Here is a 25,506-nt window from a genome sequence, read left to right on the forward strand (position 1 = left end):
TTATTAGATTTATTATTTATTATTTATTTATAGCAGTGATTTGACTGAGTGAAGGTGCAGCCCTGGTACACACAGGTGTCCTCGGGAGAGAGAAAATTGCAAGGCTGTGCCCTCTCAGGGCCCATAAGTGACCTCATACCTTCAGCAGGATCCCCTGGCTGGGCCTGCACAGTTCTGGTTTGAACTGGTGGATGGTGGTGCCATAATCATTATTTTAGACCAAACAAACCAGTTGTCTCTTTCTGCATAGTTTATTTAGTGCAGGGAGAAGGAAACATCATGCCTAAATCATAACAGGAAGTTCTTTAAGTTGTCATTTCAATTACTTCAACCAGAGTATTCACATAGTGGTCCTGTGCTGCTGTCCCTATTCCTCTCAGAGAAATTACTACTTAATAGGATATTCTACAATTCTATGATTTTTGATTTGGAAGGGACCCACAAGACTCATTGAGTCCAGCTCCTGGCCTTGTGCAGGACATCCCAAGAATCCCACCATATACCCCAAGAGTGTTGTCCAAACACAGCTTGAACTGTCAGGCTCAGTGCTGTGGCCACTTCCCTGAGGAGCCTGGTCCAGTGCCCAGCCACCCTCTGGGTGAAGAACCTTTTCCCAATCTCCAGCTTAAACTGTCCCTGGTACAGCTTCAGGCCGTTCCCTTGGCTCCTATCACTGGTCACTAGAGAGAAGAAATCAGTGCCAGCCCCTCTGCTGCCCATCATAAAGAAGCTGCACACCACCATGAGCTCTCCCCTCTCCAGGTGTTAGGAGTTGTCTGAGTGCTGTGAGAGACCTGCGCTCTTCTACCTCTGCCTCCTTTGGAACCTTGGTCTTACAGCACCAACCATGGTTACCTAAGCATCTTTCCTAGACTGAACTGTAAATGCAGAGAGGAATCTAGTTAGAAATGAGCCATTCTGAAAATCAAACAGTATTTTTATTATTGATATTCTGTCAAGGCTTGATAGAGCAGCTCAAAGAAATGCTTTATGTCAGTTACATAATTCCAAATAAAAATACCAGAATCATTACTACAAACACTTTTTTTTTTTTTGCTGCAAGTAAAGCAAAGGACCTTGATTACAAGAAGACTTGTACTTCTAAGCCATACAACTTGGGCAATTTCAAATTAAATTCCTCATTGTCCAGTTCTAGAACTTCATAAAAGGAACTTGGAGCGGTTTTTCTGCTGCACGCTTCAGAGCCAAAGCGTAAGTATAAACCCTGGCATCTACTGCCAGATGTTCCTCTGCGGCTAGTTCTGAAAATAAAAGAAAAAAAATTGAGATGCTGTTAAAACCTCACCTTTATAGAAATGTAAGTGCTTGCTAAAATGAAGATAGGTAGCATTCCAGACACTGCAAACTCCTCCTGCTTTTACTAACTCTCCTACCTGGCCAGGTGTCTCATGGCTTTTTGCTTAACATACAGTATTCTAGGGTGAGAAATGACACGAGAAGGTCTGAGAAAAGAAGGGATTCCTGAAGCTCATGTTAGTGCATTTAATGTGTCAGAAAGCTCTTACCATCAATTCTTTGCAGTAGGTCATTCTTTGGAAGTGAAACAACTTCCACAAATTCTAGGAGAGAAGAAAAAGGTTTACACATCCTTAAATTAGTGAACTGTAGAGAAATTTACCTCTGTTTTCTGTTTCTTGCAATTTAGAAGGGGAAAGAAACTGACTTTCTGAATGCTGATCACCATCCAAAAGTTGTGAGCTTTCATATATCAAAAAAGGTCGATTAAATGGGGGAAGGCAGTGACTAGGCTCACTAAAAAACATGTTTGGCAGAAAGGAGCTGAAAAAACAGTTGGGAAAAATGATAGTTATGAAGGATAAGAATCCCAAAAAAGGAAACCTCCCTTTCAAGAATGAAAATACACTGTTGAAGAAAACTTGTTTGGCTTCTCCTGGTACAGGAATGAATTGGAGATGCATTTCAAGACCAAACCATGTCAAAGGGTTTGTTCAAGATGAATTTATGCTGGCTTACCCCTCCCCTGTCTCTCCGAATTACTTGTCCTTAGGGCTTGACCTACAGCTTTTGGGGGGTCAGTAATTTGTATTTCCTGAAATACTGGTCCTATAAGTACAATACTGGGAAGGACAATTGACGCAATAATACCCAGGAATTTGCATCTAGGCCAAATTCAACGTCAGGCACGTTTGATTAGGGTCAGGAGATTACCGAAGCACAAATAAAAACCAGTTGTAACTGACTTTTTCTAAGTAAAACTTGCCATACGAAGAATCAGGGCTGACCTTATTGTCAATGAGATCACAGTCACATTACGTACCTCCATCATCTGCAAGTGAAAAAAGTAGTGAGTTAAGGGGTTGAAATACACTAGAATTTACATTTTAAAAGCATTTGATGGCTGACTGACTGTGAGTGACACTGCAGTTACTTTCAGATTGAAGCTACAACTGAGAGCAGTGTCTAGGTTCACAAGTTGGTCCTCACTGAAATTTGGCACAGAAAAGTTTTGTTCTGAGTGTGCCAACAGCTGACACTTCACATCTGGGCTTCCCCAGTGAATTCAGCAGAGACACTCTGCTCATCTAGACTGCAGGATGTGATTGGAAGAATGTGCAGTATTCAAATCAGCTGGGACAAAAGAGATGCATTTAATGTATTATGGGGTTAATTGTCTTAAACTCACTGTTTTGCTATCTTCTCCAAATTTTCAATGGTATAAAACTCACCAAGGTTTTGCTTAGGTCTTGTGTTCTCAGCCTCATCTCCATTAATGATGACGCTCACGATGTGTGTTGTGCTGTTTGACATTCCTGGGTCCAAGCACAGAGCTGCCAACAAGCACATGGAGAGGTTCATTTTTCAGAGCAGGAGTCAGGCACCTTGACATTTTAACAAAAGCTTTCACAGAAATGTATCTGATACACGAGGAGAGTATATATTTGGCAGACATTTGTGCTGTAAGAATAGCGAAAACTTTATCTTCACATATTCTTGGAAGTAATGCTCCTGTAACTCTCAGCTCTTTTACATATCCCTGGTAAGACTTGTTTTCCCATCCAAATTTACTTTTCATTCCATAGATTAAAGATTTACTGTAAACTATCCCTTATAGACTTCCTTAGTCTGTTGGAGTCTATTTTTGCCATCACCTGTCTCCAACCTCTCCCAATCCCCAGCATGCAGCTGTACCCAATAAGACAAGACTCAACTGCAATGACATTTCCTCAAAATCCTAAGTTGCCTCACCTACCTTCTCAAGTTTGATTTATGATCCTCATTTTGCCTTCACTTTATCTTATGTAGGAAGCATAGGATTGGAACCATCATGTTCCAAAGGATCTCTGAATTTACTCCAATTACTCTCCTTCTTTCCAGCTGGAGAACCTGATCTGAGTCACCTCCCCACAGCTGACAGAAAGGTGACCTCTGCATCATGCAGCTCTTTTTTTCTAAGTTCATGGAAGTCCAGCAATTTAGACCTTTACACTAAAATGCAAAATCACAGCTTGAATAATTGGGTTTTGTGTAAAGGATCTTAATTTATAGCAATTTCCTCCCTACAGACATCAAACTTACTTCAGACAGAAGTTCAGCAACTGATTCACATCAAGGACCAAAGTTTCACTTTTACAGACATGAGATGCTACCCTGCTAATCTGCATAGGCTTTGCTGCTTGGATTTTCCCTTTGGCTTAGAGCATTTCAGACATTTAGAGTAGCCATCAAGACAGAATTATCTTTGGTGGGAAAAAATAAAAAAAAGCAAAGACCTGGAGTACATTCAATGACTTCCCCTTTGTACCCAGTTTCTTCCTTCAGCTCTCGAAGAGCAGCATTTTCTGCTGACTCGTTCTCCTCAATGAGGCCTGGGAGATACATAATACACAAAAACAATTAATAGCTTCCCACTTAACTGCAATATCCATCCTAAGATCTAATCAAGCTTTATGGAAGTGGGGAAACATCCTCACTACTCTGTCCTTACAGAGGGATAAGTGTTAGGAAGGATTCCAGTCCCTGGATTCATTATGCTGCTGCCCACATCCTTAACCAATTATCTACAGAATCATGCTGCCTTCCCCAAAAATGGAGTTAATATTCTCATGAGGGAAAGAAGCCAAATGCTTTGACTGTTAGAGAAAAGAGAAGTGGAGGGAATTTTCTCCAATCTGCTAAAACAAGCTTATTTTGTTTTTTGCATTATCAAACTATTTTGCATTATCAAACTATTTTGGAATAGCACATGGAGCTCGGCACGGTTTTCCAGTTAGAGCTTCATTAAGATCGCAGAATCAACTAAGTTGGAAAAGATCTTGGAGATCAAGTCTAACATATAAAATACATAGCCTATAAAATACATAAAGGTTGACACTCTAAGCACATCTAAACACACAGAACCATTTGTGACTCATCCCAATGTTTCAGCCACTTTACCTGCAGGAAATTCCAAGCAGTAGCCATTGATTGGGGGCCTGAACTGTTTCACCAGGACAATGCAGTCATAGTGCAGGGTTCTCTGTAGCACTGCTATCACTGCTACACCTACCACAGTCACGGGAGACACAAGGACATGGAATGTGAGTGTTGCAGAAAGTGAGACTTTTAGTGGCAGATCTGGAAAGGAACCCACACACTGCTACTCTAAGCATTAAATGTTTAGATGCCTGCTCCAGAATCCTGAAAGAATTTAAGCTCTTTATATCATGCTTGGTTAGAGATCTTCAAAGCTCCCCAGCAAGCCAGAGGCACACATACCAAGCAAGACTGAGCCTCAGGGAAGGGCTCTCCTGCCTACAGAAATTGCTTGAAAGCCTGTGTAGGGAGCTCTTTACTACACTCTTCATGTCTAAATCACATCCCAAAGAGCCCCCTGGCCCCTAACACCAGACCCAATCACCAGTTTGTGGGCTACTCTGTCTCAGGGCACCCCTGATATCTTTGGAAGTGCTCCATCATTTTAAAGTGAACACCATGATCTTGGGAAAGCACTCCCATCAGTAAGGTTCTGATTCTTCAGCACTCAAATTAGCATTTCACCAGCTTAGGGGTATAGCCAGCTCTGCCAAGCCACCTGTTCCACATCCTCATTAATTCAGAAACAGATCAGCTCAGAATCTGCATTGTCAGCTTATCAAAAGGATTTTCACAGCAAAAAAATGCAAACAGGAAAAGCCACCAATTCTTACCATCAGCTGTAACTCCCTTTTTGTTGCCAGTACGCTTTACAGTTTCCCAAGTTCTATTTAAACAGAGAAAAGAAAAAATGAATACATAAATCATGTTCTACCCTTGCTACTTTCATTTAAAGCAAAATTTACCATCACACATTGAGGTCTTGTAAGAAGCAGCAGGACATAGGCAGCCCCTGTCATACACTGGCACTATAAAATGTCTATAGCAAGGTTTTCTTTTGCCTACTTAAGGAGGGAGAGAGAAAATAGTTTAGCTACACAAAAGTTCCAATCTTGCTAATTTTAAGAGGATACTCTACTGATGAGCTGGGAGGCAGTAGAGAAAGCAATCAGTACAGAATTTAACACATTTAGGGGAGGGAACTAAAGCCATGTTGCAACACCTACATAAACACAAAAAGAGTACATAAGTACTCTTTAAGAGTACTTATCATTTGAGAAATGATAACATGCAAGAGAACATTAATTTGTCAATAATATGCAAGATCCAGCACCACCAGCAGGGAAAAAGGAACCCATAGTGAAGAACCAGAAAAGCCACAGGATGGACTCTCTGATGGCCACAGAGTAGTTGCACAGCTAGAACTTGCTTCTGTGTAGCATCTTTCCAAAGAACTGGAAATGCTACATAATCCAGGTTCAGTGTGCCCAAGAGGATTTAGGAGTCAAATTCAATCTCAGTACTTGCACATCTGCTGGAGTAAGATTCTCTTCTGAGCAACAGGAACTCTGAAGGAACCTCACAATGAATAGCTCTCATCTTGTGTGGAGTGGTGTGCTTGTAATGCTCATGCTCTCTAGCCTGTGGCCAGTCTGTACAACTGGGAATCTGGAATATCAGAGGGGCATTTACCTGGTTTTCCCAAATGGATCAGTGTAAGTTGTTTCTGCAAGCTTCAACCATTGTCTTTCTACGATTACCTAAAGTAAAGAATTCTTTGTTAAATACATTATAAAATGAATCCTAAAGAAATGGGAGAAACAACATAACTATTTTTAGGTTATTTTGAAGACAAATTTCAGCATCACAACACATGTAGGAATGTGCAACAGCATTCCTGTTGCTAATACAGAAAAAAAAATACTCTAAATTCTTGAATATAAAAAAAAAATAACTCAAAGACACTAGCTTTTCTTAACATGAGTTTTATAACCAAATTTTGATTAATTCAGTGGTATTTTATTTACTGCAAAGTCCTCATTTTTAGTAGGATTTTGCAAGGGTAATGTATCAGCTGCAAAAGGGTCTCTGGGCTCCACAGACTTTGGCTGCACTGGTGCCCACGAGTGCTCCCTTAGCAGAGAGCACAGCCCAAAAGCTGAGCATGCAAGACTGAAAACCAAACTACCCTGAAAGCTTTCTTGCCCTGATCCCAGACTGCGGCCTTGTGTAACTGCTGTTTTCTGCAGTTGTGAGTGACACACCTGCCCCTTTAGGATTCTGTGACCTGCTGAGTGAGTGTCCAGCATTAACACTATGACCAAATGTTTTTTTCTGGGCTAAATGAGTTTATTTTCCCTATGATGTTTCCTCATCTTCTATGTAATTCACTTAAAAGAGAAAAATCCCTAGATATTAGCCTAGCAGTTTGCTTCTTTTACTGTAACTTGTTTTAAAAGGAGTTATTTGTCTATTACTTTGATGGGCAAAAAACATCTGCTTTTAACAGCCTGAATGTGCCTTCCCAGAAAAAAGAAGAATGAAGTAAGATCAGCTCCCACTTTCATGGAAGATACTCCAGCATCAGGCCACACTGTTAGTGCACAGTTACAGAACCACTTCTGATATAAGAGCCACTGGCAGAAAGAGGGTAAACACTTCTCTGTATTAAGCCCACAAAATGATTGAAAAAAGTAAATAGCTTAAAATAAGTAGGATCTAATTATAAATTTCCAGTGATACCAAAGAGAACATTGTTTTAAAAGAGAGTAAGAAACATTACAAAAAAAAAGCAAACAACAAACCAAAGAAAAGCATGAGAAACCTATACAAAACCAAACCAAAAGAGGATAAAATGAAAATGCTGCCTGCAAGAAACCCAGCTCTTAATAGAAAACCCAAAAAGATTACAAAAATTCAATCCTTTATGCTTGCGAAATATTCGTATTAAAAAATGTCCAAGAGAAAAGACATAATGCAAACAAATCTCTTCTCTCCTTGTGCCTTGAAACCTGAAGAAATTACACAAGCATGTTCAGTCCATGGAGAACAAATAAAAGAAACCACCTTTGTGTTATAACAAGAGCAGGATGCTGCCAAACCTGCTTTAACACCAACAATTAACTTTTAGGAGTTCACTTAAAAAGGAACAGAAACAAATACAGGAAGTTTAGAGTGAAAGTGCTTCTAATAAGAATGAAGTATCTCCAGAAACCTTTCCTAGGACTGAAATTATTCTTACTACTTCCTTACTGATGTCTTTGAAGCAGCAATTCTCTAAACTCAAATCCTTTCAGGAAACACAAAACATGGTACAATCCTAAATGTTAAAGCAACCCTTGGTTCACCACCTTAAAGAAACAGAAAACTGTTTGAAAGAGAAAAGTGTTGCTGAGTTTCATAATCCAGCAATTTGTAAAGTCTCTCAGAGATACCAGCATTATTTCTGAACATTGAAAAACCTCCTGAGGAGACAATACAAGAAACAGATGCAAAATCTAAAAAGAGAAGCAGCTTAAAATAATGCAACACTCGAGATTTCTCTATCATTGATAATTTGTATAATTCTTTCAATAAAGAGGAATGTCACATCTTTTAAACTCTCTGTCAATCAGGAAGAAGTGTTTTGTCTATTGAATAGGTTTTTATGAACATACAACCTCTCTAGGATTTGTACGCTGCACTCAAAAATAATTGTTATTTAACAACAAAAAGTGTCAAACCCAAGCATGCTGTACCTCTTCCTTAAGGACGAATTGTTTAGCTGTTTTTGCAACTTCTGTGGATGTCTCAGCTGCCATTTTCAGGAATGTCAGGTTTTTCCCCTCCTGTGCAAAGTCCAGATATATATGAAACAAAATCAATATTTGCTTTCAGCGTAAAGTTAAAAGGTTCATTTCTGCACTGTAAATTAACAAATATGGCTTGTTGGAGAAAGTCAGGGACGTGTGATTGCAAGTTCAATTCATGTTTTCAGCTCCACCCAGTGATTCCGGAGTCAAATAATTCAAAGGAGAAATGTACATTTGGATCAAATCCCTGACTTACATAAATTGAATAGTCCTATCAGCTGTCAGGTAGCTCTACCGGCTGAAGATACTTTTCTTAACTATTCAAGTGTCAGACACACATACAGACAATTGATCCATTTCAAATTGCTTCATTCTGATCTGGGTGAAATGCTCTGTCAGCAGTGTATGGTCAACAGGACTGTGCACTCCACTGTGAAAGTACAAAAAAACCCTTATACCAAGAGGACTTCAGTGATAAAAACTGTCTATTATTAAAAATCAGAACTAGAACCTATCTCCATCTTACATCACAAATAAACACGTAAATTACTCAATCCTTCCACTAAAAATCAAGGTCAAAAAACTACATGTGTGTTGCAAGTCTGTGCAGCACGTGGGGCTGGTGTGATCATGGCATGTCAGTCTCTTACTGGGAATGATGTGCCCAACACCATGCAAAAGACAGCATTTTCATTAAAAAATGCCCAAAGCAAGGCTTTGCACCTGCAGCTCAATGCCTCAGCCTGCATCCCCAGGAAAGTGAGATTATGCACTCCCTCCATCCAGTTCCAGACTAAAGACACAGCAGACAGCAGAAAACACAAATGTATTAGAGACTGGCCCTGTGTCACTGTGGGACTACAGGCACTTTCAGTACAGAAACTTCTACCAGGGAACCCTCTCTGATATATTAACTTCATACTGAAGTCCTGAAAATCATCATGAACCATAAGCAAAAGCCAGTGAAAAGAAACAAATCAGGTTAAACACCAGGAGAGATGAGATATCTTAAAGATCTTAATCATCCATAGCATTGATGGTAATAAACTTTCCACAAAGTAAATAAGAATCTTTCCATGACTTCAGCTATGGATTAATAACCTGTGTGGTCTCCCGCAATGGACGGTACCAAAGTGCATGAAAACCTTCTCTGACACACCCAAATTTAGCACTTTAATTTTTTTACTTTATCCTTTTATGGTAGCATCTGTTGCACACTTGTGAAACATGGAAGAGCAACAATCAGCTTTCTTACATAGCAGACTGACATTTACTTGCAGTAAGTAATTAAAAGGAACGGGTAGGACTAAATATTTCTGGTTTTTAGCACAAGTAAAACTGAAGTACATGAAACCATTTCCTTGGTCTGTACACATGGCAGGCTCTTTCTCAAGTCTTAAGAAAGTGTTTTTGGATGAAGTAGGTCATAAAGGTCAAATGTGCAGATTGGTTTTATGTAACATAAGTCTTGAAACGAAAACCTGACTTGTTAAACCAAATTCTGTTCCTTCAAAAATATGTTCTATAATATTCTCTTATAGCAATGAAGCTACTTTTCAAAACCACATAGTTTTATTTTCTACCTCACCACTATTTGTATGGAAATCTGTTCAGCTGCTTATGTTCCAGTTTCTATCCACTTCAGTTCAGCCAGCTGTTCCAATGTTTGGAACTTCCTTCCCTTAGAACTGAAGAGTTTTAGCTGGACAATGGCCATGGTCTCATGCTGTGACTCTCAAGTACAAGATCAAGCTTTCCAGCAAACATATGCAAAAGAAGCACAGCCCAGGAGAAACAGTCAAAGGAGGCTCTGTGTGATGTCTTTAAAAACACAAAAACCTTACATACCCAGCTACAGCAAATTCACCTCCTACACTGGAAAGAACTATAGCCTTTCGCATTTTCAATATAAATCTATCAAAGGAGTAGAGAGTGAATCATAGCCTTGCTAAAGTTGTCTTTGGATTGGGCTAAGTCTTCCTCTTTTACTCTCCCCTCACAGGAAATCCTGTTCCATTGATCACTCTAATCCTTCTCCACAATTATCACTGTATCTTTCTCAAACATGGGTTACCACAGTTGTATCATGAAAAAAAAATACGAGAACCTCATTTCATGGTAGAACCTGTTTCCAAAACAGCTGTCTCTCTCCTGAGAGATTCAGCAGTGACTTGCTACTTAAAACAACAACAAAAATACAGTTTCAGTGGTTTGAATTATCACTAAAACCTAAAATGGGTAAACACCTCAAAGAGAAGGGAATGCTGATCTATCCCAATTTCTGTAGTTTGGGTCTCCTCCACAAGTGGGTGCAGTAACTCTACATATAGTGACATTTTTAAAAGCTCCACCAAAACAGTATTTTTGTCCAGATTCAGTTGGCGGTATAGAAGTGAGAATTTCTGCTGTTAGAAAGCTGAAATACTGTTTGGTTAAATGAAGGCTGCAATTCTGGCATCTCACATTAGTCATGCTGTCAAGGATGGCAACATCTCTTGTTCATAAACAAAATTAGCTGCAACTGAAAATTAAATTTAACACTAAAATGTGTTAAATGTGAGGTTTCTAAAGGCCTATTTAGCTTTCAGATCGTGCCTTGTCTTGCAGTTCTTCTCTGTCATAAAATTCCCTCTGCCTATAAATATGAGTTCATTTGAGTTAAAAATTCAATGCAGCTGATACAGCAGCCTGGGAACCTGGCTACCTGACTTAGGATTACGTGAGCTCTAAGAATACAGATTTTTAATAGTTATAAATGCAATCTTAAGAATATGTCAAAGTGCCCACATTTATCAACTGCCTTAATATGAATCAACAGCACTCAAATTATCACCTATGCAGAAAAATAAATGTTTTCTACTTTGACTGGTAGTTTTTGTGCCCAGAGTACTGCTGGCAAATCATGCTACTCCTTTCATTTATTTCAAACTGGGGTCAAATTCTGTTGTGAAAAAGCCATGCCATTTATAAAACATGTAACTTTATTCCTATTGCTTATTCCTTTATTGAGTGGCTTCCTTTCAAGGCAGCATCCAGCCATTCTACAGCTTCCAAAATCCTTCCCAGCAGTTAAAATCTTAAGCCAACCGAGGTCTCTGAATCAGTTCAAGACAGAAGATACCAGAACTACAGAGAGAGAAGTCAAGATACCAGAACTATACTTCAATATTAATACTTAGACAGATGGAGTAGCTTTCCTAAATCACTTTTCAGAAGACATTCTTTGATCCAAATACACATTCCAGCTGAGACCAACTAGATTTAATGGAAGCTCAGCAATGGGAGGGGGTCCCATGGCAAACGCAAGGTCAAGGTCAAACAAAATACAAATTTTCTCATAAAGAATGTGCAAAAGACACACTGGCAACATTTTATACACGATTTAACTAACAGCACGCTGAGATACCTTGGCTGAAGATAAACATCATTAAAAACTCCTATGGCACTTTAAAGTTGTTACTAGCACTTTTGTGCTATGATTCTAGAAATAAAATCAATTAAGTAGCAATTAAGTTGAGGGGAGGGAGAAAAGTAGGGGGAGAATGTTCCAATTTTATCATGGTATCTGGAAGCATGGACAACCCACCGAGTGCCAAGTAAAACATGGACAAGCAACAGCAAACAAGGATTATCTCGCACAAGCAGAAGAGGGTTAGAGGCAGTTCCATGGTGTTATCAAACTTCCCAACAGCTGAGGTGTCACACAGCTGGGAGAGAGACATCCCCAAACTGCAGATGTGAGAGCACAGGAGGAAACATCGCATGGAAACAACGCCATGCAGGGGTCACAAAGGCACAGACACAGCAGCTGAACCGCGGGGCTTTAAAACGCCCCATACTACTCTGTTAAAGCTTGACTTGGGACTGAACAAAGTGAAAGAGTGGTTGACAAAAAACAACACGAGCTGACAATGTGTGCTCACAGCCCAGAAAGCCAAAGGTGTCCTGGGCTACATTCAAAGATTCTGCTCCTTTCCCCTGCCCTTGTGAGAGCCCACCTGGAGCACTGTGCAGTTCTGTGTCCCCAGCACAACAAGGACATGGAACTATTGCAGCAAGTCCAGAGGAGGCCACGAAGTTGGTAAGGGGATTGGAACACCTGCCCTACAAAGACAGCCTGACAAAATTGGAGAAGGTTGTGTGGAGACCGCAGAGCACCTTCCAGTAGCTGAAGGAGCTAAAGGGAAGCTGGACACGGCCTATTCATCAGAACTGTAGTGACAGAACAAGGAGTAATGGGTGCAAATTGAAAGAGGGGAAATTTAGGTGAGATATTAGGAAGAAATCCTTTACTGTGAGGGTGGTGAGACACCGGATCAGATTGCCCTGTGAACTGTGGTTGCGAGATTGGATAAAGTCTTGAGCAACCCGGTCTCATGGGAGGTGTCCCTACCTATGGCAGGGGGTGACTAGAACTGGATAATCTTTAAGGTCCCTTCCAACCCCTTAATATCCTATGAGACTATGAAACAGCTCCATGCAGGGTACACGCAGGCACAGGGAGGACAGCAGAACCTAAAAGGAAAACACGTTACTCAGCTATTCCTTGGCTCGGGGCAGGGCAGAGCGAAGGCAGCGTGCGGGACGCTCCGGGGCGCGGCCGCCGAGCGGGGCCGGCACCGGGCAGCGCTGAGGCGGCGGGGGCGGGGCCGGGCCCTGTGCGCCGGCGATGGCGCCGGGCGGCGCCCGGAGCTGCGCGGGAGGTTCCGGGCGGAGCGGGAGCTTCCGGGAGCGGCCGGGCTGAGGAGGAGGAGGAAGAGGAGGATGAAGAAGGAGCAGGTGGCGCACTGCCAGTTCTCCGTGTGGTACCCGCTCTTCAAGGCCGTCACCATCCGCAGGTGTGGGCGGTGAGGGGCGGCGGGGGCTGGGAGAGGCGGTTCGGGGTGAGGAGAAGTGTGCGGCCGGCTGGGAGCGGGCGGGAGGAGTGTGGGGCGAGGGAGAGTATCCTGCCGCTCCCCTCAGCCCTGGTCAGGCTCACCTGGAGTGCTGTGTCCGGTTCTGGGCTCCTCAGAGCAGGAGGGACATGGAGCTCGTGAAACGGATCTAGTGCAGGGCTATGAGCATGATTAAGGGACTGGAAAAGCTGAGGGAGCTGGGCCTGTCCAGCCTCGAGAATTACAGAATGGTTTGGGTTAGGAGGTGCCTTAAAGATCATCTGGTTCTAATCCCTTGCTGCGGGTAAGGACACCTTCCTCTAGACCAGGCTGCTCCAAGATCCTTCCAACCGGCCTTGGGCTCCTCCAAGGATGGGGCAGCCACAGCTTCTCTGGGCAACCTGTGTCAGGGCCTCACCATCCTCACAAGAAAGAATTTCTTCCTAATATCTATCTAAGCAGACTTTCTCAATTTGAACTCATTACCCCATGTGCTATCACTACACGCTCTTGTAAATAGTCTTGCTCCATTTTCCTGCAAGTTCCCTTCAGGTACTGGAAGGAAAAAGAGATGACTGAGAGGGGACTACATTAATGCATGAAAATATCTAAAGAGGAGGTGCCAAAGGATGGGCCAGGCTCTGCTTGGTGGTGCCCAGAAATAGAAGGCAGCGAGCAGAAACTGATGCCCAGGATCTTCCACCTGAACATGAGGAAGATCTTCAGTCCTGTGCAGTGACGGAGCACTGGAGCAGATTGTCCAGGGAGGCTGTGGAGTCTCCCTCACGGGAGATATTCCAGAACTCTCTGGACACAGCCCTGTGCCACGTGCTGTGGGATGGCCCTGCTTGAGCAGGGAGGTCAGAGCAGATGAGCCACTGTGGACCCTTCCAACCAGACCAGTGCTGGGATTCTGTGGGGCTGGGCTGGGGTGAAAATGAACTTGTGTTTGGGCAGGGTTGGGTGAGATAGAGGGGACCTTTGTGGGACAAAGCCGGGGTGGAGGTGGTGGAGGATTGATTGGGCCATTAGCTGCAGTCCCAGGAGCTGGGACTACATGCCAAGGGAGTGTTTTGGGAAGCCCTGGGACAGGCCAAGTACCTCTGTGTTCCCTGCTCTCCTGGTGGGACTCAATGCTGAGCATCAGAAGATATCTATGCTGTTCCTATTATCTACATCCTGCTAGCCAAACTGCTGTTCCTACCTGCCTACTTAAACTGTGACTGAATAGATCCAACCCAAGTGGCCAGCTTGGTGTTTCTTTGTATTTCTGGAAGTTGTAGGAAATTCTGCAGTTTGTAGCAAGCTGCTGCAGGTCATGATGTAGTTACAAGAGCTACCAGTAGTTCAGGAAAGTCGAGATAGCTGCCCTGTTGGGTCAAAAAGTGCTGACATCATGCTTTTAGTAATCAAAGCATTTGATCATTTATCTTTCTTAGTGTTTAACACAGCCTTATTTTTGGTAAATTTAGTGATAGCCCTGTATTTTTGGAACATGAAGATGGCATAGGCAAATTTTGATTTGGATTTCAGAAGGCAAATCTTTAGTTTGAGCAACATGTTGTCTCCTCACAAGCTGCACACAATTTTATTTGGAATTTCTTAGAGCTTTGAAGGAGTGGGGCATTTTTGTGTATTTAATTTAAAATTTTTGTCCTGTGCTTTCCTGGAGGGAGAATGGTCATTGCTTTTTTGGGTGAGGGATAAGATGGGCAAAAGAGAATTTTCTTCCATAATGTTAGAGGATAAAACAGTATTGTTGAGGTATGTGCTATGAAAAAAACAAATTATTTTGTTCCACTAGGATTTTATTATAACAAGTAATAATAAGGTATTAAAGGGATTTTCACGTTTCTTCCAGTGTTATACTTCCCCTGCCAGAGAATGTGAAAGAATATTTGCTGGATGATGGAACACTGGTGGTTTCTGGAAGGTAAAATGTGTTTTCTCCCCAGCTTCCAAGTATTAATGCCATTTCATATTCACAGCACCATTTTATATATACATATTTTATTGAGCATAGTAAGTTTTTAAATTTGACTAGTGTGACTGCAGTAAACCTCACACTGTGTGAGCATGTGAATGGGCTGACTGTTAGTACACCTGGATTTGCTGGTGCCTGAAGCAGATCCTAAAATCCATGAACTACAATTCATTCTAGACAAAGTGGACACAATCCTTTTACTTTTTTTTTTCCACCTTTCTTTGGGGAGTACATCCCACCAATCTGGGATGCTCAGCTGCTGATTTGCAGTTGGTTCTTTGGATCTGTCTGGCTCCATTTCAGAGGCTTGACCTGTCCCATGCCAATCCAGGGATGAAGTGACATTACTTGAGCTTAATTCTCAATAACATAAGCTATATACTAACCCAATAAGCAGTAACATTTTATATAATCATTTGCATATGGGTAATCCATACGTATCACAAAGCTCAATGTCCTGTATGTACACCCATGCCAGGATTTTGGATGGAGAGGAATGAAGTAGATAGATAGCAGGAACAGCTGGTAAGAACAAAGGCCTTGCTCTTTGTTTCTGCATAGGATCTCACTGTGTGGTTTCCTTGTGGAATGGTTGCTGCATGCATTTTGTTAATGATCAAACTCAGAAATCAGTCCTTGCTCCATGATTCTTTAACTGGTAGTTTGCCCCTTGCAGAGCAGCCAGTGAGGCTGTGAGTGAAAGGGAGTTTGGTCTGATTTATCAGGTATCAATTTATATAAAAATTGAAGATCTTTAAATGCATTGTGAAGATAAAAGGGTTTAATTTTTAGTTTCTAAATTATTTTTCTTATTAAAGGGTATCCAGAAAATTAGAATCATTTATTAAATAATTTTGGATCAGAAGTAGTATTGTCACCTCCTTCTGCAGAACTGTGCAATTTATTGAGCAGCAGCTGTTTATTTTAATAAGCCTTCAGAAAAGCTGAGATTGAGGGTTTGCCTTAACACCTGTGTTCTACAATTTTACTGTATTCATTGGTGTAATGGACAGCTGTATGATTGACTTAAATTACATTTTTAAGATGTTTGCAGTTAAAATTCCTCTTAGAAATTGTATTTTCTCCGAGTTGAATTTTCTTAGCTATAAGTGAATGCTATCTTGCAGGCAAGGCCAAGATTACTTCTAACCTTCAGTGAACCCCTACCTGGCCTGTAGATCTCAAAAACTGGATTGATGATTTAATCCCTATGAAAGTGCATTGAGGGACTGCAGAGACTCAGGTTGTCTAAGAATTTACTTTTGGCAGGGATGTACATTTGACTTTGCCCTGTTTACTACACTCTCCACTCTCAATGGGATCTTGTTTTGTCTGTACGCTGAGTGTGAGGACATTTTCTTTTCAGAGCCAGAAATTCACAGGTCAACATTTGAAACTCAAGGTTTATGAATTTTTGCTTGGAAAGGGAGTATGGAGGCAAAGCGTAATTTAAATTTAACTTACTTTAAAAAAAAAAAAAAAAAAGTTCAATTTGTGTTTGCATCAGAGTACAGTAAGTTGAAAAAGAATCATTAACAGGGTATTGAAAAGCTTCAGTTATGGTGTTTTAGAGCAAGAACTGATCTGCTAATTTGAAAGAAGCAAAGTGTTCAGGGTAGGACCTAGGCCTAATGCCTAGGTCAATTTTCAGCACTGGCTTCTCTGATTTTTCTCTGTCAGGGTTTTGAGGTTTAATCTTGTGAAAACATGTTGACATCAAGAGCTGTAAATGCTGTGTAGATGTAATGGCCATGGTCAAGTCAAACTCCAGTGCTTAATTTTTTTCCTGTTAATTTTTTGTTTCAGAGAAGATCCGCCAAGTCATGCTCAGGAGGGGAGTGATGATGCAGAGGAGATACAGGTCAGTGTAAAATGAAAATTAATGTAAAGTCTCTTGAGAAAAATATTAATGTAGAACTTTTCCTGCATGATTTATAGGTGCAGAGAGTCTTTCACAGAAATAATTATCATGAGGTAGTTGCCATGAAGTCAGGGAAAGTTTAAAATATATCTGTGCTCTCTCACAGAAGACTTTTTTTATTTTCATTTATTGATAACTGCATTTGTAATAACGAATGTTACAATTGAACTTAATGCTGTTTCATGCCCTGAAAAATTAGGAGTACATTTGGAGTGGTTACTTCAAGAAACAATAAAAGTTTCTGAGGCCATAATAACTCAGAAGGTCATTCTAGAAGGGAAACACTGAAAAATGTAAGTACAAGGTGACAGAAGGTACAACAAGGAGATGGAAGAGAAATAAAAGTGAAACCAGTGGATCATGGGTCTAAGGATGGAAGTGCTAGAGCTGGAGACAAGCTGTCGATAGGGAAGACTGAGTTCTGTAATGCCCATCTTTCTAATATAAATCATGTTTGAAATATATACAGGTATCCTTTTATCAATACTTTAGAGCAATACTTCTGCTGAATATACAGTGTTTTTCCTGTCTTACTTTACAGCCAAAATAATTGCAGGATGGTGATGTTATGCTATCTGGGGCAGTGATTTGATCTACATGTTGTAAGAGGCTGCATGAATTCTGAAGTTCTTACAGATTATAAAGGATGGCTCAGGAAAGTGGTAACCTTTGGTTTGTTCTTATTTTGAGCAGTGGTCAGATGATGAGAACACTACAACACTTAAGGTAAGGTCCAGTAAAAGCCCAATGTGGGTTTGTCAGCAGTCTCCTTTCTGCAGCCTTTTATACAAACTTGTTGCTGGTTAGAGATCTCTTGCTGTATTTAATGTTTTTCAGACCATTTTAGATGGATGGCAGTGTAGGTGTCTGTAACTTCAAAAAAGTTTTGCTGGCTTTATTTTATTTAATAAAATAAAACGCTTTTCTTCATCCCCGACAATCACACACTTGTTAGACTCTAGGAAATAAACTGCAGTACAGCTCTAAATATAGCTGTCTTTAATTTTCACCACTTTGAGTATCTCCAAACTATTTAATCAGAATGGATGCAGAAGAAAGCCCCTGCAGCTCAATCTTCACAGCTCGTCTCTTGGTGTGCCATTATTTCTTCTAAGTACATCTCTCTCTGTCATTTCTTTTTTCTTTTCCTGTCTTTATGGTCTCCTTGCACATGGCATCAAGATCATAGTGGATGTAAACCAGGCTTTCTTGATCTTTTTCTTATATCTTTTTTTTTAAATTTGCTGTTGCCCTGTCACTGTCAAGAGTTAAAATCCTTAAGGCACTTGTCTGCCATCAATGCTGTGACTTCAGTCCTTTTATCCCTAATGTTCATCAGGGTGTGGAATTGCTCATGTTGGATTAGGTGCCATATAATCACAACCCTGCTTTGAGTGGTGCTTCTGCTAGCGCAGAATTTATAGCCTGGAGTTCAAAACTAATACATTTCAAATTTGTGCACACTGATTAATCTTCAGTTCAAATATTTAACCTTTGAAAACCGAGATTCCTTAAATGTAAATTATTTAAAACAAGGATTTTAGGATCCATCATGTGGTTCGGAAAGCTCATGGTAATGATGCTAAATAAGTAATACCAGAATTTTGAATTAGGTTCTGTTATAATGTAGGACACAATAAGGAAATACATAATTAAGAAGTATTTACCTGTCAGAAGAGCACAGGGCAGATGACTCTAGTGTATCTAGGTAAGTGTACAGCTTCCTCATGAGGGAAGTGGAGGGGCAGAAAATTCTGCTTTTGGAGTAACTTGCATTAATGGTTACAAAGCCAGGCATTCAAAATTTAGGAAATGATGGAATCCAGCTTGTTTATGCAGTTGTAGAACTTTCCTCTTGTGTGTATATTTATTCCCTTGTGTTAATCAAATGGCATGTAGGTAACATTTTCCCAAGGAGGCTTCGTATGTGCTGATATTACATATATAGTAGGACTTCTGATTCCTGTCAAAACAAGAGAAGTTTGGATCAGAATGCAGTGGATGAAGAGTTTTACTTCTTGCAGGAACAGTTTCTAGAATCAACTGAAAGTCTAAATATAAAATTAGAGAAGTGGTTTTTTTTTCAGTTTTCCAAGTGTAGTTTCCCATGGAGACTAGGTAATGTATGAAGGAAAGGTTCAGAATGCTTGAAGTTCAGTCTAGGTCACTGCACTAAAATGTGAGAAGGTTTTTTTAAGTGTTTGCATTTGGGGAAGCTGCAGTGAGAAGATGCCAGAATGTATGAATTTTTTTATTCACTTGTATGGCTCTGAGGATTTTATTGTTTAAGAGGCATCAATTAGCTTTAACCTAGAAGTTACTTTTGAATTGAGTTTAAAAATAGGCAGAAATAGTGTTCCTATATACTTCTTGATATAAATCCTGTTACATGAAAAATCTTTGAGATATGCTTCATACCCTTTATAATGTTTTAAAGGTCAGCAACCTGTTTTTTTTTTTACTGTAGCACCACATTCAGGGTAAAGTTTGGAGCAACCTGAAGAGTTGGGGTTTTTTTTACCTCAACCTTACATTTTCAGTGTTCTTTACAAGGCAAGGTTTTCTAGTCCAACCTTTGCAGTTTGTCCTCTATTTTGAGTCAATGTATTTTTAAGCAGCTACTTTAAGACCTAATTTAAAAGGTGATTAGTTAAAATATTACTAACATTTTATAAAACTAGAGCTTAAATGAGTAGCTGTCACTCAGATTGCCTATGAATTGATAAAGATATGTTTAATTCTTAAATCAGTCTTTAGAAGTTTAAATATTACTGGATCTTACTTGTATATAATAATCTACCATAGGATATAAACCAGCACGTTTATTAGATTTAAGGATTTAAGGTTTGGTTATTTGACTTGTATTTTTGCCAGCTGTTGCAGATTTCATGGTGACTATTACCATGATTTGGATTTTCTCCAGAAGTTCATGATACTTGCTAGTAATGAGAGTTAGATCTGGGAGCATTTTCAGTTTTCTGTGATTGAAAGACTGACGGATTTGATAAAGTGATTTATTTAAGAGATTTTCTTTCATGCTATGTTTCTGGGGTTCATGCTGATTTTGGACTTACTTCTAATTGTATTTAGAAGAAGGTTACACTTCACTATTAAATGTCTTGAAATTTGTGGTTTTGCTGTTGTTCCTTGTACAGGCACCAGAATTTCCCGAGTTCACAGCTAAAGTTCAGGAAGCAATAAGTTCCTTGGGTGGAAGTGTTTTTCCTAAACTGAACTGGAGTGCTCCAAGGGTAAGAATGCTGACTTCCAAAACTTCTAACAGATGTTGTCATACAGGATGTTTTGTGTTTGTTTTCTCTCAATGCTTTGGAAAGTAGAAGAGATTGATGGTTCTGATGAAGGAAGAAGCGATACACAAGTTATCAGTGATGGATTTTTTAATCTTAAGTGGGATCCAACACTTCACTGATATCTTGTCTGTCACTAGATGGTGATGGTGCACCTTTAGGGAGGCTGATGCATGGCAGCACTGACTTTCCTATCTAAAACCTATATCCTGGTCACACACATGGTTGTGTGATGGGCAGGCTCTTCTTGTTCAGGATACGAGTTGAAAACTTTACCTGGTATAAAGATAAGTGCTGGAGTTGCAAAAAAAAAGGCAATAAACTTTCTTATACTTAATTTTAGGTGCTTTTAACTATACCGTAAGGATGAGTGCACACAAATATTGTTGTTTAATATTCTCAAGAGACACTGTGTTCAATCAAGCATTCCAAGAAAATTTCTGGAAGCAGTAAGGCAAAAAGTTAATTTTGCAAATGAATTTGCACTGCTTTCTTCAGAGTATTCATAAGAAAAACAATAACTATTTTGCCTCTTTTAAACACTAATGAAGTTTTCCTCAAAAGAACAAAAAATACTTTTCTGTATGTATTTCAAACATTGCATAATATTTAGATAAACTTGAAGTTTTCAGTCCCTCCTGCTAGTAAAGATGTATTTCAGGTAATCTCTATGTTTCTTTAGGATGCCTACTGGATAGCAATGAACAGCTCTCTGAAATGCAAAGCTCTCAGTGACATCTTCCTCCTCTTCAAGAGTTCAGACTTCATAACTCGTGACCTCACTCAGCCGTAAGTCGATTTCCAGCAGTTATACACAGCCAGAAAAAAACAAAAACAAACCAGAAAGACATTTAAATAGCACATGCAACCAGTGTTGATGCTATGGACTAAGACCATATTTTTTTGACTACCTTTCCAGGGCAAGTCATGTTGTATTCTTGAGATTTTTTGCTTTTCCACCGCTCTTGGTGTTGCTACCCTCCTTATTGGTGCCACTTCTTATGGTAATACAGTGTGACTTGACCATGTCCTTTTCTTGTTTTAAAGCTGTTGAAGTTTGTGTGGCTGCCTGGAAGTTTCTTGAGACTTCTGCTAACATATTTCACATATTTCTAGAGCTTGTTCTGATCCCAGGTTCTTGTAGCTCTTGGAACAAATACGTTCCAGGTGACTAAGGATAGCAATTATAGGTAAAATTAAAATGATGGTGTGCTTGGGGTTGACTTTTATCTGCTCACATGAAGGGAGTACTTAATTGTATAGGAACAGTTTCCTCCTGTAGTACCTGCATCTCATTGATTTATGTCACTCATTTCTAAAATACAGCATTTTTCTGAAAGAAAATGAGATTACTGGAGTTGATATTTCTGTTACTATGGTTACTTTTTTTTTCCCCCAGACAAGCAGAATTTCAAAGAAAAGGAGCAATCCACGGCTTGCTATCTGAGAGATTATTTTCCAGTAATTATTCACTGCTTATTTACATTACAGGATTTTTTGGAAAACTCAGTCAAATGCAGAGCCATTGTTCTAGATACCTTATAGGGGGTTAGAAGGTATAAGCTTCATGCCAAGTGGCTTATGTCTTGATGAAAATTTTCTTTTTAAAGTGTGAAACCACTTACAGTAATGCTGTGCAACTGCCTTTTTTACTCCTGCAACTCTAACGAGATTCTCTTCCCCCAATTTTTGGTACATGACAAAAAAAGGGGCTGTTGACAGCAAGGCTGGGAGTCCAGTTCTGATGTTGGGTTTTACACCATGCCTAACCTGCAGGAGGTGCTGGGGAAGAGACTTAGGAGGAGGGGAGAGGATATTGGAGTGATAAAATAGTTTGAAAACTATATTGGGCTTGGGAAACAGTTGTGAGGAATGAGAATTCATGATTCTGGAGTCACAGAGAATGAAAGGTATGGGGAAGATGAGAAATCTGTAATTCACATGTCTGTGGTGAGTGAATTCTCAGAAGCCTTTGGTGCTTAACCAAGGAGCTGCTTTTCATGGTTTCCCCTAATGAGAGCTGGGGTGTCTGGAGCCATCTCTGGATGACTTGCTCACACTGTTGAGCAGTAAAATTTTTGTCACAATGGCTATTAGGACTGATTCTTGTGGGTCTGAAAAGAACTACACACTTTGCATCATCCCTTTGTGAATGTTAAATAATATGGAGTTTGTATTTACTGTTCTCGTGTATAAAGAGCAAAAAGTACCCAGAGCTCCTTGCAGAATTCCTGTTTGGTTAACTGTTTTCTAGTGAGTCTCGGAGACAAGCAAATGTTCAGCAAATGCCACTTGATTTAGATGTGGCAACTCTGTATGGTAGAATGAATTGGTTCAACCACCTTCACTGATACTGAAATCAGTGCATTTTCTGTCTAGTTTATTCTTGTATCAGTTCCAGCTCTTCACCTCCTGCAGTCAGCACAGGCTTGGTGGGACAGGCAGTGAAAGCATTTGTGGTGTGAGGTTTCTCAGCATGGCTGTTGACTCGAGCCAGCAGTGATTTCACCTTAAGTTCACACAAGTACAGTAGTGGCTCAGCATCTCATAGCAGGCACATTCCCTTCTCCTGATCCTGCTGTGGAAGAATAATCTCTTATAGAAAGGCAACACCTCAAACTCCACTGCTTCAGTCCATTTAGGCTCCTTTTCCAATATGGAAAGACTACCAGATAGCACAACTATGGTGGTAAATAAGTAAAGCTTATGACATGATTGTGGGAAATCACCTTGGTCTCTGTATATATCTTGTAATTTATGAATATGTCATACTTGATTAAAGCATATATTATTGTCCAGTCTGTGCTTGGTATTTCTGAATTACAAAGTTATTTGTACAGAATGTCCTCAAACAGTGCAATGATTATTGCTAAATCAGAATAGTGGTCGTCCTTAATTATACTATTGATTAGCTGCCAGTTCACTAGTCCTTAGCAAGCAGAAATTAAAAATGTAGCTGGCATAAGAACCTGAAGTGCTGAACAAATGAAAATTACATACATAATGCATCCAAATCCCTTGGAAGGACTACTTGGAGGGAGGAGAAATGCAGTCTATTTCTACTTCGTCAGTAATACTCAGTATGGTCTAAAGGTTTCTTACCCTGCATAAGTAACAGCTGAAATGCTGAATACTGTCTTTTTGTTGTTCTTGTTTTGTTTCCTGTTCAGTTGTGTAAGCTTCAATATCCACTTCATGGGCCATAATATCATAAACATGCTGCAATGGCAATTTGTAGATCTGGGTTTTAACCTAGAAACTTAAGCCAGTGATGTGGAACTTAAGACAAACCACTTTCTTTGCCTTTCTTTTCCTCTTCCATTTCCTGTATGCCTCTAAACATTGTTCAGGTTAGGGAATGCCCTTGTAATTCTCAACTGTCTCAAATTCCATGTAATGGAACCATGTAATGCTTCAATACAAACTATTAAAAAAATATGAACTCAATGCAAATATACTGAGCATGCTTAAATTGCTTTGACTGTTTTAAAAGTTTGGATTCTCTCATGATGCTGACACCTTGGTTGAAAAATTCAGACTAATGAATTACCTTTCCAGCATGTTAATTTTAAATAAATTAACAAAGACTTTAGAGAAATGTACTCATTCATGCAGTTGATATTTCTGCTTCAAAGACAGCGTTGTATTTTACTTAGCTGAGTTCACAAAAAATCTTGTGGGTGGTGTGATCTTAATTTTTCAGGCATTAATGTAGGTTTTCAGAAATTTAGTGTTGAGTATATATGACAAAAAAAAAATCCCTTTCTAACTAGGATTTCTCTTAAGTGATTAAAATTCCTCTTCTGAATCAAAAGCTCTGCATAGCCCTGATGGACATATTGTTATAAAATACAGTTTTCTTCTTTATTGTTAGACTGGGTGGACTATGTTTATGTTTTGTTAAAACATGATTGATTGCTCACTGGTAGAAATAATAGCACTGCTTCTAATGATGTGATAATGCTCGTGCATTCCAGCAACGTTTCTGATGCCAGATTTAATACTTTTAATATTGAATTCCAAATTGTAGGGAAATTTCAAAGCTTTTTTGAGATCTGCCTGTGTTCTTCTAACAGAACATAGGAGGCAGTGTTGGATCATGAAGAATATGCCTTAGCACTTCAGTATCTTTTTGCAGGAGCAGGAGCTATTAGTGTAGGCTTTAATATAAACTGTTTCAAAGTAGACAGTTCCACACAAGAGGATGTGGAAAATGAGGCCTTTGATGATGACTTTTTTTTCCTTGAGGTTTTACTCTTGCCCATTTTCCCTAGCAATTTACAGTGTAGTACAAGATTCTCTTTTGAGAGGTCCGATTTCTTTTAGCCCTCAAAGTTCTGGCAAGGTTTAATATTCAAGGAATAAAGATACAGTTCAAAGGCTTTTAAAAGTTTCTCCTTATTTTTTTTAATAAGATTTTAAAATAAACTATGAAATAATAGCAGAGAAGTATCAGGTACAGAATAAATTTTACAATTCTCATCATATTCATAATAAGTCCTAATTATCTCAGTGATTTGGAGATGAGTTCATGGCTTTCTTAGCAGGGTAGATACTGGAGAAACTTGCCAACCTTATTAAATTGCTTTTCTCAGTGTTGAAAACTGACTTGCATAATGGTTTTTTGTAGCATGTCCTGTGGTCAAGTATTAGCATTTGGAGTTTGATATTGAACTGCCACATACAAAGAGATCTTGATCCTTCTGGTCTTAACTCTAAAAGTATAACTCAAAAAAACCTGTTGACCACAACACAGAAGAGTTTGATCCCTTCACCCACAGTATTCAAAATTACAGTTTTCAGAGGCTTCAGAAAATACAGCCCAGGCATGTCTCAGTTTGGGGTTCCTGACATCTTTCTGATTGTTCTTTCAAGTATGTCCAAACCTGAATAGGATGTGGGTTGAAAACACTCCACTTAGCATTGTGCCTCTAGAGATCAAAAGCTCATCTGTAATGCAGGAGTTCAGATGGGTCTCGGCAATAAATGCTACAATGAGCTGATGAGAAATACAAAATTTTCACCTCAAATCACCCAAAATTTACTCCCTGAACAAAAGTGGCCTTTCATCAATGAAAACTCATGATGATATGAAGACAGAAAATTAGATTACAAAAATATGAGTATTTTTGTACTGTTTGTTTGTTTTGTACTATACTTGTACTGTGTTCACCCATTTTTTCCTCATTTGTACTCAGTCCTGTGTCATTAAGGCTCAAAAAATACCTTTACTGTGTCTTGCAGTATTTTTGCCTGTTTGCTTGATTCGGCAGTGATACCTACACAGTCTGTG

At 39.7% G+C, this 25,506-nt stretch overlaps 2 protein-coding genes across 2 annotated transcripts in view; one reads left to right on the top strand and one right to left on the bottom strand.

Moving 5' to 3' along the window:
* Positions 1–612: 612 nt before the first annotated feature.
* On the bottom strand, positions 613–12,776 carry LOC131593075 (ADP-sugar pyrophosphatase-like). Its single transcript, XM_058865273.1, has 10 exons — positions 12,667–12,776; positions 8,073–8,162; positions 6,028–6,095; positions 5,169–5,221; positions 4,417–4,524; positions 3,753–3,848; positions 2,709–2,810; positions 2,300–2,308; positions 1,527–1,580; positions 613–1,262 (listed from the first exon to the last, which is right to left on the bottom strand). Exons 2-10 carry the CDS (start codon positions 8,133–8,135, stop codon positions 1,153–1,155), a joined length of 663 nt encoding a protein of 220 aa, XP_058721256.1. The 5' UTR covers positions 8,136–8,162; positions 12,667–12,776; the 3' UTR covers positions 613–1,152.
* Positions 12,777–12,828: 52 nt separating this feature from the next.
* Positions 12,829–25,506, top strand: part of LOC131593074 (cell division cycle protein 123 homolog) — a 31,734-nt gene continuing 19,056 nt past the window's right edge. Inside the window, exons 1-6 of the mRNA XM_058865272.1 lie at positions 12,829–12,964; positions 14,862–14,933; positions 16,791–16,845; positions 17,599–17,631; positions 20,061–20,156; positions 20,896–21,002. Coding sequence (XP_058721255.1) covers positions 12,891–12,964; positions 14,862–14,933; positions 16,791–16,845; positions 17,599–17,631; positions 20,061–20,156; positions 20,896–21,002 — 437 coding nt within the window. The 5' untranslated portion in view covers positions 12,829–12,890. The remainder of the gene's footprint in view (positions 12,965–14,861; positions 14,934–16,790; positions 16,846–17,598; positions 17,632–20,060; positions 20,157–20,895; positions 21,003–25,506) is intronic.

Source organism: Poecile atricapillus, chromosome Z (genome assembly GCF_030490865.1).
Source record: "Poecile atricapillus isolate bPoeAtr1 chromosome Z, bPoeAtr1.hap1, whole genome shotgun sequence".
Taxonomy (NCBI): domain Eukaryota; kingdom Metazoa; phylum Chordata; class Aves; order Passeriformes; family Paridae; genus Poecile; species Poecile atricapillus.

What these genes read in the sequence shown, in the direction of transcription:
- LOC131593075 (XM_058865273.1), bottom strand. Translation starts at nt 8,135, where the DNA reads ATGGCAGCTGAGACATCCACAGAAGTTGCAAAAACAGCTAAACAATTC. An exon ending in AATTCGTCCTTAAGGAAGAG is followed by an intron (nt 6,096 to 8,072) that starts GTACAGCATGCT and finishes TCTTTACTTTAG; the next exon opens with GTAATCGTAGAAAGACAATG. An exon ending in CTGCTTGGAATTTCCTGCAG is followed by an intron (nt 3,849 to 4,416) that starts GTAAAGTGGCTG and finishes TGTATCTCCCAG; the next exon opens with GCCTCATTGAGGAGAACGAG.